The sequence below is a fragment of the Acomys minous genome, assembly GCF_964271855.1.
Source record: "Acomys minous genome assembly, chromosome: 3".
Classification (NCBI taxonomy): Eukaryota; Metazoa; Chordata; class Mammalia; order Rodentia; family Muridae; genus Acomys; species Acomys minous.
Window position 1 is genome coordinate 106,245,979 of NC_140485.1, and position 13,535 is coordinate 106,259,513.

The following is a 13,535-nucleotide window of genomic DNA, read 5'->3' on the forward strand; positions in this document are numbered from 1 at the left end:
TACATCTCATTTTTTATCCCCTCACTTTTATCTTCCCATTCCCCCCTCCCTCCCTCTTTCATCCTCCTCCCTTCCCTTATGTCTGTGACAGATGGGGACCTTGTCCCCCACTATAAAAATCACAGTCTATGAGGTCTCTTCCTGGAGCCTGCTTACTCTTCCTCTGAGTGTCACCAGGTCTCCCCACCAAGGGGAAGTGGTCAAATAGGGGGCACCAGAGTACATGTCAGAATCAGTCCCTGCGCTCCACACAATTGTGGAGAATGTGCTGTCCATTAGCTAGATCTGGATAGGGGTTCTAGGTTTACTGCATGCATTGCCCTTGATTGGTACAGCAGTTTGTGAAGGTCCCCCTGGGTCCAGATCTGCCAGCCTTACTGGTCTTCTTGTAGGTTTCTAGGACCCTCTGGATTCTTCTATTTTCCCATTCTCCCTTACCCCTCTCACCTGGAGTCCCATTCAGAAGTCCCAGTATCTATACCAATCTCTGGCCAAGTGAAAACTTTCAGGGGACATCTTTGTTGGGCTAGTGTCCAATTATAAGTGAGTATATACCATATGTATCTTTCTGGGTCTGGGTTAACACACTCAGGTGATCATTTCTAGTTCCATTCATTTTTCAGTTTTTAAGTACACAAGGTTTATGTAAACACAGCACTAATATTCTGATGAATAAAGAAAACGTCTACTTATGCAGAACTTAACTAATCAGTAACTATTGACCTAGTTTTCTAAAATAAGTTTTAAATGTGTACTTATTTTATGTATATGAGTGTTTGCCTTCATGTACCACGTGTGTGCTGAATGCCCTGGACACCAGCAGTGAGTGCCAAGGATCATAGGTCTAGAGTTACAGATGGTTGTGAACTACCACGTAGGTGCTGGAAACTGAACCGGGGTCCTCTGCAAGAGCAAGAAGTGCTCTTTACCACTGGGCTGTCTCTGCAGTCCCTACTAATTAAGTCTTTAACCCAACCAAACATCTATTGCCACTGAACACATTTGTTATACCTTTGCTGCAGGAGATACTTGTTTGGCTTCATATAGATACTAGTTAAAACAAAAATCAGAAGTAAGTGTACACACAAAGAGGGAATGGGCTGCAATGTATTCATGCATGCATGCTAAATGGAAATCAGCACTTACTTTCTTGTCAGGCTTTTTCTCAAATTATAAAAAGAGCCTTGGCATATCACTTGGTGCGGAAGATTTACCTTGTTTTATGTCAGCACTGCGTGGACCTTCTGACATGTAGCAGTTTGGCAATGGATATGAAGAAAACATTGGCCAAGGATATGGGTCATCCCCCTAAGAACACAGCAGCACAGATAACTTGAGTAGGTGGGTTAAGACACTAAGCTTTGAGGTGTCATTCATTTAAATTGACTTTTTTTTTTGCTCATATACATGCTGTCCAATTAATCAAAAGTTATTTGCTATTATGGTTGACTACTCCTAAAAGGCAATAAACAAAATATAATAAAAATTTAAACAACTTGGACGTATGATAACTGACTGTTGAGACTAGGACTGATAATGATGAAGTTAATTTTTTTTTAATGAAAAGAAGAATATAATCTTTAAAGGCCCCATATTTTCTTTTCCCCCATAAAACTATGTTTCTTCTGCCAATCATGCCTAGCCCTTCTTTTCCAGGGTGGTAGTCAGAGAAAGAAAATCCCTAACAACCATCCTCCATAAAGACCACACATACTCCATATGGCAAACATGAGTAAACTGCACAACAGTTAAGGATCATGAAAGAGAAGGATATCAAAATTCAAATGCTCAAGAACACATAGAACAATGACAAATATGTAATAAAACAATAATCTATTCCTCTTAGACATACACCAGCAGCTCATAGCCTCTTGGAGATAACATGACTAGTTCATTTTGAATGTGTTTATCTGTTTTGTAAAGTTTGCCAAGCAAAAAAAAAAAAATGGAATACTGGTATGTAGGCACTTGGCAAATATTAGTGCCACATCAGTTGGATACTTTGCTTTAAAACATGTCAAAATACTGCACTCACCTTCTCAAGTGTCCTTGGAGGTAAAGTTCGCTCAAAGGGCCCACCAATGAGATTAATCCTCACAAGAACATGATTCCTTTCTACTGATAAGCCATCAATTATAAAGTCCCTGAAAGAGAATGTATATTACCCTTGCTGTCTTCTTAACTAAATATGGTTTGGTTTTTGATATTCACGAGATTGCAAACATACACACACACACGAATCTGCAAAAACACACTGGTTATCAGCATATTTACAGTACAGAGGAATATGTTCATTTTTTATATTATCACTTCTTTGCTAAAGAAGAAATAATTGATGGATATGTAGTTGACATGAGGTTAGTGAGATTAATAAAAAAGAGTATTTCCTTGACAAATGATCCTGTACTTACAGAGGTGAGATTGGGAAACTGATTATTTTTGAAGTGACCATATCTTTAGGAAGATCCTCCTGTGCTGGAGGAATGGCTCAGCCATTGAAGACTAGGCTGACAACCAAGGAGACAAAGCTTCTCCTATGTTCTAGAGTCAGTGCACCAAGTCTCCAACACACAAGGTACTGATGGGCAGTTTCTGATGCTTCTAATGTTTTCTTTCTATATCCAACCTCCACATCAAATGAAATGCCCAATACCTGCCCATGACTGGTAAGAAGGAGGTGCACTACTACACTCTGGATTATAGACATGAGAGCAAGGGCAGTGGGTGTGATACTATAACTGTCAGCCAAAATGAGGTAATAGCACATGTAATTTATTAGTGTCTGGTGGGGGAGTGGGGGATCTAAACCTCACTTGGCAAATAATCAAAATGTATGACTATAAACTGACAGGGGACAGAAGTATTTTAGTTGAAGTGTCATTGTTCAAAGCGATGTGAATTTAAAAGTGGTATGACTGTGAAAACTAAAGAAGAAAATACTAAGACAAAAGGAACAAAAGTTAACTGTAATACTCTTCAAAAACATATATCGTTGGCTTGTTGTGGCATGCATGCTTAAATGGCTCTTTACACTGTCATTTAAATATAGTAACTTGGCCAGTATGAAAGTATACAGGAAATGAGTCTCAAATCCTTTGAAAGGCAAACTGCTGACAGTGTCATCCTGTTGCTGACACCCTGTCTTATTGTAGTTTATTTCTTTGTTTGTTTGTCCCAACCTGTGGTTCTCAGAGGTCTCAAAGGTATTTTCTTCCTGAGCATGCAGCAGCATGCTAGAGAGTTGGTACTGAGCTTCCAGTAAGAGAAGAGCATCAAGGTCACAGCAGATCACACTCAGCAACCTGGGGAGAGGAGAAAAGGAATGGTCGTGTGAAGTACCGCATGGACATTCTTAAGATTCAAATGATACCTGAGCCTATGATAGCAACCTTAAAAGAATGTCTACACAGTTACTTCACAATTGTTTTAATTTTCAGACAGTCTCATGTTGCAGCCCAGGCCATTCTGGAGCTCACTCTGTACCATACATAGACTGGTCTCAGACTTGCAGCAATCCTCCTGCCTCAGTTTTGCAGGTGAATTAGAAGCATGAGCTATACCCTGAACTCTCAAGATTTGTTTTTAAATATTTAGAACTGTACTCTCTGTTTCAGAAGTTATTCTTAATTTTTAATCCAGATTTTTCAAACTCTATCTGTATCATTACGGATATGAAGACTATTCTTTACAGCCAGGCTAGGTAGTAGGTACCTACAATCCTAGCACTCAGAAGGCTGAGGCAGGAAAATTGCCTTACATTCTAGTTTAGAATATAGATGATATTGTCTCAGGAAAAACAAAACAAAACAAAACAGTATCATAACAACAACCACAGTTCACTCTTCTCAACTGTTACTCAAAGATTCATCAGGGAACATTAGCAAATCCATTAAAACTACAACTCACCATACTGTTTCTTTCAATAATTAATTACAGAAGGAATGATAAAATAGTAATTTTGTCACTAATCTAAAGCAGTTTGTTCCCTAAATAGAAAGATAGCATTAAAATGGCAGTATCTTTTTCTGAGCCAGGCTTGGTGGTGCACACTTTTAATCCCAGTACTTAGGAGGCAGAAACAGGCAGATTTCTTTGAGTTTAAGGCCAGCCTGGTCTACAAACGGAGTCCAGGACAGCCAGGGCTACACAGAGAAACTCTGTCCCCCCAAAAAACAGAAAAAATTGTTTTTCTGGAAATGACAAACATTAGGATGTGAAGTGGAAACCTCAGAAATCAGTGCCTCATTCAATTCACATCAGAGAAGATACACCTTTCAGTGGACAGGAAGTAACACAGATCTCCACAAATGGACAATGTGCAGCGAGGGAGAGACTTTGGACCACTCAAATCTAAATGAGATCTCTCCATCAAAGCCCCTCCCCTCAGGGATCTATGGAGAACAGGAGGCAAAAAGATTGTAAGAGCCAGTGGTGATGGACAACTCTGAGGAAATGGTGTCTTCCAGACACAACAGGACTGATGCACATATAAACTCACAGAGACTGTGGTGAACTACACAGTTTCAAGCCACACAGAGAAGATGAAATAGACATAGGCTTCAGCCCCAACCAAGAAGTTTTCTGCAATTGATACCCACTAGCAAAGAGAACATCAATTTTCCTCAGGGAAGTGTCACTGGTGTATCAACCACACTCCAGGGCAGGCCTCATGCTCCAGAATAGTGGCATGGACAAAACGAACACCATGTTCCATTGTGTGCTTTTTGTTTTGTTTTGTTCTGTCCTGTGCTGTTGGTTGTTGTTTTTAGTTGACCTGTTTTGGATCTTTGGCTTTTTTTTTTTCAAAGAGAAAGATAGAATATGAAATTGGTTGTATAGGGAGGTGAGGGAAATCTCGAAGAGGTATGAAAAAGGAAATAATATTATATATGTGAGATTCCCAGTGTTTGGTGGGAGGTACCTCTCTGATGAGTCAGGGAGACACCCAAAGGTTCCCCCAAATAATATGGAACATTGCTGTACTGTGACTGATACATAGACATTCACTAACCTATCACTACCTTTTCATGTCTTTAGAAATTACATGAATTTCAGATTTTGGCACAACTATTCAAAACGTAACTTAGTAAATTAAGGTTTTTTTTATTTGTTTGTTTGGGTTTTTTTTGGGGGGGTTGTTCTGTGTTGTTTTTGTTGTTGTTGTTGTTGTTGTTATCAAAAACAGCTGTTCGATGGCATTGTCTAAAACCTGGCTACAATGATTCAAAGGATATAAAACCAAGTCACAGGCCACCACAACAGTTTAGAAAATTGTTCCACCCAACTTACAGAATTCAAGAGATGAACTACTGCTACTGTTTAGATACTATATAAACGGAAGCAGAAGAAAGACTAGATGTCTAGTTAGAGACTGCGCTGCTCAAATCCAAAGCCATGGAGAGAGGAAGGAAAGAGTACACAATAGACATTGCAATACACAAAGCAAGCTCAAGATCAGCCAATGACAAGTAGAAAAAATGCTGCATAAAGGAGACGTGCAGTGAGGAAGTCTCTTCTCAGTCCTTGGAGCCTATGCAAAAAACAAACAGACAAACTACTCAGCTCAGTATGGTTGTGCCTACCCTATGGTGGGGCCCAGAGAGAGAGAATGAGAATAACATCACTGTAAAAACCTTAAGAGGGACTTCATTAGGAGAGACAGTTCAGAGAGAGAGAGAGAGAGATAGAGAGATATCTGCCATGGATAACGTGGCAGGAGCCCTGAGGAAGAGTGAAATCCCCCAACTTTTCTTTCTTTTGCAGTTTTTCAGGAGATGATAAGATGTTCTCTACCATGTGGTTTGACATGTCAAGAAGCCAGGTACAGGATAAGACCATAAATTTATCTTACGTGTGCAGGGGGTGCCTGGGGGAGTCTGTGTTTGTGTTCCCATGCCATCCATATGCACCCACCTCCAAAGCAGAGGCCTATCAGTTGCAGAGGAGTGGGACTGAGAGTCAGGTAAAGGGTCGGCAATCTAGTGGACACATGGAAATTCCTACTGTACTGACCATGTAGTGTAAAGAGAAGAATCATAGCTAGATGATGCTTAGTTCAAATAAGCAAGAGAAACTTGGCATCAACAACTACATCAGGCTACTAAATCACTGAATTGATGAAAAGGACCATCAGTGGTTCTCTAAATTAACAAAGAAGAGGGGTCTTGGTGACTAGGTGGGCATGAGGTGATCCATGTGAACTGGAGCAACTCTATTTACAAAAAATTCATGACTGAACTAAATCTTCACTAAATGATGAATGAAGACCAACAGATGATGTAAGAATTTTAAAATCATGCAAGTACCAGTAGTAGTTCAAAGTTTAACAAATTTAACTGCACAATAAATCAAGAGAATGTCATATTGGAAGCAAATACAATTAATTATGGGGATAAAAAGGCAAGTATAATATTAAAGTCTGTCTTGATGTAATTCGTGATAGGAATATGAAACTGAGCAAAACCATGTCATCATTTGACAAGATTCCCATTAAGGTCACAAAAGACAAAACAGTCCACCTTAGCCTTATTCTCAGAGGTCTAAAAATTTACAAACAAGAACATTTTGCTTAGAAACACAGATGAGGTAATAGTGGTGGCCTAAGAAGGGATCTAGGGCAGGTTAAGCTAATCCAGACTACCTTAGGTTCTGGCAAGATCTATCTGCTTTCTGCCAAGTCCAGCTGATAATGGACAGAAAAAGAATTCTTGGAAAATGGCAGATGGGTATCAAATATCCCCCGCCATTGCCATTTAACACTGAAAAGTAGGAACATGCATTCACAAAACAGAAAATAAGCTTAAATGCAATAAACTCGTCAGCCAATAGTTGGTCCTGTCCTTTCAGCTACTTTCAAGGGACCTCATGGAGGCCTCTAAATGACAGAGCAAAGGCCAGGCCAATGCGCCATCATGTTTGCTTAACCTCATCTGTCAACTTGACTAAATACCTAAACAGGCGCATATAGCTATGGCGACCAAATGACAAAACTTAAACTCCCTAGAAACAAGGGTCGTTGTATTGTTTTTATAATTTGTTTATTCAATTTTCAAGAGCCAATTTTGTAGGTAATAAGTTCATGACCAGAAATTATGTATAATAACCATCTGCGTGTTCATGTTCACAACAGTTGTATATATGCACAGTTTCAATTCTACAGTGATGTGTGGCTTTCAGTGTGCTATCTTCAAGAACAGACAGTCAAAGTGCCATCATCAGATGTTTCAAATCTTACATGTGAGATTTACAAGCAAGTTTCCAAAATTGGGAAAGGTACAACACATTTCACTTAGTAATTAATGCCACAAATATAGTCACTGTCAACATTTTAGCCATCAAGCACCAGAAGTAAAAAGGTTAGGGTCCTGCGCCATGTCACTTTTATAATCAGTCACTTGAAGATACAGCCATATACTGCAATATATATGCTACACAAAACACTATAAGATGAAAACAAGTCCCCAAAAGTGCAAATCATCTATAAGGAACACTATAAAATTTTAATGAGCATAATTAAACAATAATTAAATGGAGATACGTTTATAGACTAGAAAACTTGATGTTATAAAAATGCCAATTCATTCTATATTGATTACAGAATGAATACAGTGATAATTATAGTCCCAGTAGGGGGGGTCAGTGTGACAAGCTGATTCTAAATTTTATGTGGCAAGAGAAGATCAGAAAGTAGGAAGAATTTTTTTTTCCAAACAAATAGGCAGGAATTTTTTTTCCAAACAAAGGACTTTCTCTATCACTACTTATAACCTAGTATAGAGATATAGTTACTAAAACAACTTGATACTTGTACAAGGATAAACAAAAAAATGTAGTGAATAAAACAGGAAATGTGAAAAAGCCTTTGTCTGTCTGAGAAGTATGTGACCACAGGCACACACACATGCATGAACACACACACACACACACACACACACACACACACACACACACACACACACAAACACACGTAACTAATGTTCTACATGTCATGTGAATTGTTAACAACATCCCAAACAGAAAAGGTCTTACATATAAACTTATAGCCAAAACTTGGCATACCTATACAATGGAATATTACATGGCAGTTAAACTAAATTATAAATATACTTCACATTAACTTAAATAACAAATTGCTACATAAGAAAAGCCACACAGAACAGGATATATAGTCTATGATGCCATTAACATAAAGCCCAAGGAGCAACAAATTAAAATGTTTAGGAATGCATGTCTAGACAATATAATATTAGTAAAAAAATTAAATACTCTAAAAATATCAAAAAATAGCAACGATCAGGGGAAAAGAAGTAGCCATGAAAAAGCAAAGTCAAATAATATTAGCAAACTCTTACTCGATTAGGATTGCATGAGTAACTGTTCTATAACAATTTATTGACTGGATGTTTAAATTTTATTTAATATTTATAATTTAATATTTCATTAAAAACAAGTGTTATGCTACAGTAGATAACTGAGAATAGTATATCATTATATCCACAAGAAGTATAAATATGTGTGTGACACATGGACAGATACAGAATACTAATAGGAGAGTGCATTTTAATGATGATGCATACATGTTTTTGCCAGACTTGATATCAGCTAATACCATTTGCTACTTAATTATGTGTGCATCTAATAAACAAATGTTAATAGCTCACTGATTATACCAGCATATTTGTATAAAATGACAAATAGACTAAACACTGAAGGAAATAGAACTTGAGTAAAAAGTAATATTTTTGCCAATGTGATATTAATTCTAAGTTAACAAAGTAAATAAAAGTATACATATTATTTTAGTATTCTCTCTGGTTAAAAAAAGCAGAAAATGACTAGAAAATTTGTTTTAAATCTTACATGTGAGATTTACAAGCAACAAACTGTCAGGTTTGATTTTTGTTTAACACAACTCAAACCATGAAGGAAAAAAATGCTTGTTTTACATTTGAAACAACAAGGTTATATTCATAAATATTCCTTCAAGGCAAACTTGGTCTACACAGTCAGTTTCAGACCAGCCAATGATACAAAATGAGATCCTGTCAAAACAAAACAAAAATATTCCAACAAAATTCAACAATTTTCTATCTTAAATCCAGCGTCACTGGTAAATCCTAAGTTTTCAGAACTTCTTAGAATACACACATACACACACACATCCCATTTAATGTAAATTTATATAATATTATCAACTACAACTTAAATGTGAGTCTTATAAGAGTGTATATAAGTAGCCCTAATATGACTAGAAATAGAGGGACTGCTGGTCCAGCAGAAACCATCTTAGGCAATGTCTTATTAGATCACTTTTGTCAAGACAGAATTTTATGCACCAGAGACTAGGCAAAGGTCTTGACTTCATGTCTTCCCTATTTCACGCAACACTAAGTGGGGTACAAATGATGCACTAAATTATGACCTTGTGGTTGCCAGGAAGCCAGACAGTCTAGTAGTACTCTTGGGTACGTCAGTTGCTGAACGAAGGTGCTAAACACAGACACACATGTTTGCCAACAGGACATCTTTTGAAAGCACACCATGAGCCTAAGGATGGACCCGGACAGCTGTGGAAACACCCAGTCAGATGGCTTATCTCACAAAAACACCCTCACTGACAATATCCAAAAATGGCTGGCTCCCTTACCTTGGCTGTCAAAGGCTGCATCCTCACTTCTATTAGACACTGAAAGCACCCCAACGTGACCACTTCTTACACGGTCCTCATTGCCGTTATATTTCTTTTCTCCCTGGCTACCAAAGGTGATCCTTTCATAGAGAAATACAGAAATCCCTAAAGTATATTCCAAATCAAAACAGTCTAAATTTAAGAGTCATGTTCGAAGCTACTAGAAAAAAAGGGGAAAGCGCAGGTTTCACTGCACGGCCAAGAGCTTTTCCCACCCAAGTTTTCTCGTAATAGCAGAAGTCACTCACACTTTTACTGTAGCTATCCAAACACTCTAAAACACTGTAAACAGATTCATGCTTCAGTAAACTTCTCACACACCACAGAGGAAGTGGAATTCCTGTGTAATCGACTCAGTGTGTTAAGTTTCCCTATGCCCTGTTATAATATAGAATATATCTGTTCATTATGTGCAATGAAATATATTATCATATAAATACTCTTGACAAGAGTGGACCAGCATAGGCTATGCAACTGTTCTGATGATGTAGCAGGGTAACGGTTTCTCCATCCTGTCTCAGCTGAAGCCATCTTTGGCTTCTCTTCCTCTGCCCTAACAGTCCAGTGGGAAAGCACCCAACCCCCTTCTAGAAACTCAGGGCCAAATGCTAACTGCATGCTCTTGGCTCTTCTTAAACTTCTTGATTGCTTCTCCCGTGCAACTGACAACCAGTTTTTCTGTATTGTCTTTAAAAACAAAAACAAAAACAAAAAACTCCCTGTGATATGCACTCTGGGCCACTCTGTAAAGAGCGATTCTCTCCTGACAGATGCCAGCTTAATACAGACTCTGAATCTGAACTCGGGTCCTGCTGCGTGGCTTCGGAGTTTTTATCCCATAACATTGATGTGGTCAATGTGCTACCAGAGGTTGCGTGTTTCCACCTGTACAGACAGAAACGCAACCCTAGTGCAGGACAGTCTCCAAGTGTGGTACTGTCTACAGCATCAAGAAAAACTAGTCTAATGGTCACACAATCGTAACTTGGTGGAGAAAAAGTAGCTGCCTCTAAATATTTCAACAACTAGAAGGGAAGAGATTCTTAAATACCTAGAGGCTACCCATCTCAGTAAAACCTGAGTTTAATCCCCAGCAATCACATGGTGGCTCACAACCATCTATAATGTGATCTGATGCCCTCTTCTGGTGTGCAGGTGTACATGCAGGGAGAATACTGTATACATAATAATAAATAAATAAATCTTTAAAACAAAAAAAAAACTTTCATAACTCTAAAATGCTTCATAAATTGCCAAATCATCTAATGTTGACCACCAATAAAGTGGTGTGGTGTGTAATTTTTGCCTCTTTGAGCTCTGGGAGCAGCGGGTACTGTTTATATACTGCTCTGAACTTATCAACACTGCCAGTTGTCTGTGACCCGAGGCAGAAATAAAACCTGAATGCCAGTCAGTCTCCAGCAAGCCCATCATTTGGGCTTTTAACCCAGTAAATTCAACAATGGTCTATATTTCAGTGACAGGTTGAAGACTAAAGAGCTTCGGGCAAAATGAACTGCAAGAACTGCACACAAACTCCTAGAATTTTGGAGTAAATCCAATTGCCTTGTTAAGAAAAAAAAATCCCATTTTGCTCTTATTTTGACAAAATAACTGCAAGCTTTCATGAGGCCATCATCCCATTTGGACAGGCTCACGGGAGCTGAGGTAAAGGTGACCCATCACACAAAAGGGATTATTTGGTCTCCTTTGGAGAGGAAAACAGCCGTTTAAGGAGCATTCACATAAGGCAAAGCCACTCTTTCAATTGTCTTGCTCAGTGTTTGAAATTTTTCATTACAGGGGTCTCTGGCTGGCTTCTTCCATGGTTAGGCTTTTCGCTAAGTTTTCTTCCCTTCTGTTTTTCTTTCCTTTCATTCTCTTTCTCTCCTTTCTTTCTTTCTTTCTCTTCCTTTGTAATTTCTTCCTAAGATTTTTACTTCTGGTATTTAAGAAAGGCACTGATTTCTGTAGGGTTAAGTTCAAATCTTTCTACTTTACAGGAAGTAAATTTATCACTTAGTTTTCTGTAGAGTCTTTCAGATCTCTTAAGTATAGCTTTATTTTATCTGGAAGACCCTGCATACTCATGAGTTAATATTGTGAAACTGCCTATATTGCCAAAAGTAATCTCCAGATTCATGTAACGCCCCCATAAAAATTCCAATGATCTTCTTCAGAGGAAAAGGAAAAAAACTGCTAAATTTCTACTGGAAAGAAAAACCTTTAATACCACAGGAAACAATACTCAAAATTGAGAAATAAAATAGCATAAAATTAATAGCTTTTACACAGCAATGGAAACAACAAAGTGAAGAGAAATCCTACAGAGCTGTACAGAGCTGTAACTATATCTCTGTCAGAGAAATCATGTATAAGAACACAAAAAAGCCAATACTAAAAAAGCAAACCACCAAATCACTTAATGGGCAAATGAAATGGTAAACTTCCAACGAGTGGAGTCCAAGTGGCTGATAATAATGAGGCTGCAGCTTGCCTAGCATCCATGATGTTCTTGGTTTAACCTCCGCTGCACATCACCTAGGTATGGTGTCATAATCCTAGAACTTGGAAACAGAAGGCAGTATCATCAATTCAAAGGCACTCTCAACTACAGAAGGAGTTACAGTCCAACCTAGACTACATAAGACTCCGCCTCCCACCCAAAAAAATCCATGAAGAAATATTCAACATCCTTAGCCGTTAGGGAAAGTCCAATCAAAAGTGTGCTGCTATTCTATTAATATGATTGCTGTTATTCAGAAAATAAGTAACAATAAATGATTTTGAAGATACAGGGAAAGAAGGGAAACTCATACTTTTAAAGTTGGAATATAAATTATCCTGCTATCACAGGAATCAAGGGGTGGGATTCCTCATACGACTGCAAACAAATCATCACCAAATCCAGATGTACTGCTTCTGGAAATATGCCCCCGAATTGAGCAGCTACAGTAACACCTGCTCATCTATCTCTACCGCAATATTCACAATATCCAAGTCATGTAGCCAGCCTAGGCATATGTTAACAAAGAACAGGAAAGAAATTTGGTATGAATACACAATGCGAAGTTTTCATCAGCCATTACAAAAGAAAATTATTTCACTTGCAAGAAAATGGATGCGACTAGAGATCATGTTAAACCCAATGAGCTAGACCCAAAAAAACAATGTGTCAAATATTTTTTTCTTATACAAGGATCCTAGATTCTATTTAAATACACACTCTCTCTCTTTCCCTCCCCCTTTCTCCCTCTCCGCTCTCACACACACACACACACATATACACACAGGCACACACACCACAAATACACACATACGAGAGAGGAGGGGGGAGAGAATATCTGGGGAAAGAAAGGAGGAGACTAGAAGGATTAGGAAGGGAAGAAAGATGACGGTTTGGGGCGGGATAAATATGGTCAAAGCATATGGTACACTTAAATCAAAACACCTTCGCAGAATCGCAGAATTGATCCATAAAATAGGACAAAGACACCAAGAAAAATCAGGCTTATTTGCAGAGAACCTTCTAATTACTTTTCCACTGATCTTCTCTCTATTTTCCACTTACTTTGTTATTTGACAGTTTCATATGGGTGCACGATATAAGCCAACCGCCAGATTTCCTCTTATCTCCTTCTCATCTCCATCACCCTCCCTAGCACCTGCCTACCAGGCCCTTTCCTAGATTCACGACGCTTTGCTCTGCCCTGTGACTTACTTAGTTTAATCAGGTCCACCTGTGTGTCCACAGGACCAGAAACTAACCATTGGCTCCTAGTGGAGTCAGAAGTGCTATATTCAACCCATCCTCTTAAGTATATCTTGTAATGCCTGTATCCTGAGC

General features: G+C 38.4%; 1 protein-coding gene across 3 annotated transcripts in view; it reads right to left on the minus strand.

The window, feature by feature from the left end:
• Window positions 1-13,535, minus strand: part of TBC1D32 (TBC1 domain family member 32) — a 199,344-nt gene that overhangs the window by 65,350 nt on the left and 120,459 nt on the right. For all 3 annotated transcript variants that reach the window (XM_084777382.1, XM_084777383.1, XM_084777384.1), the window contains 3 exons: window positions 3,180-3,302; window positions 2,036-2,144; window positions 1,215-1,308 (listed from right to left, as the gene is read on the minus strand). In XM_084777382.1, the coding sequence (XP_084633508.1) occupies window positions 1,215-1,308; window positions 2,036-2,144; window positions 3,180-3,302 (326 nt within the window). The remainder of the gene's footprint in view (window positions 1-1,214; window positions 1,309-2,035; window positions 2,145-3,179; window positions 3,303-13,535) is intronic.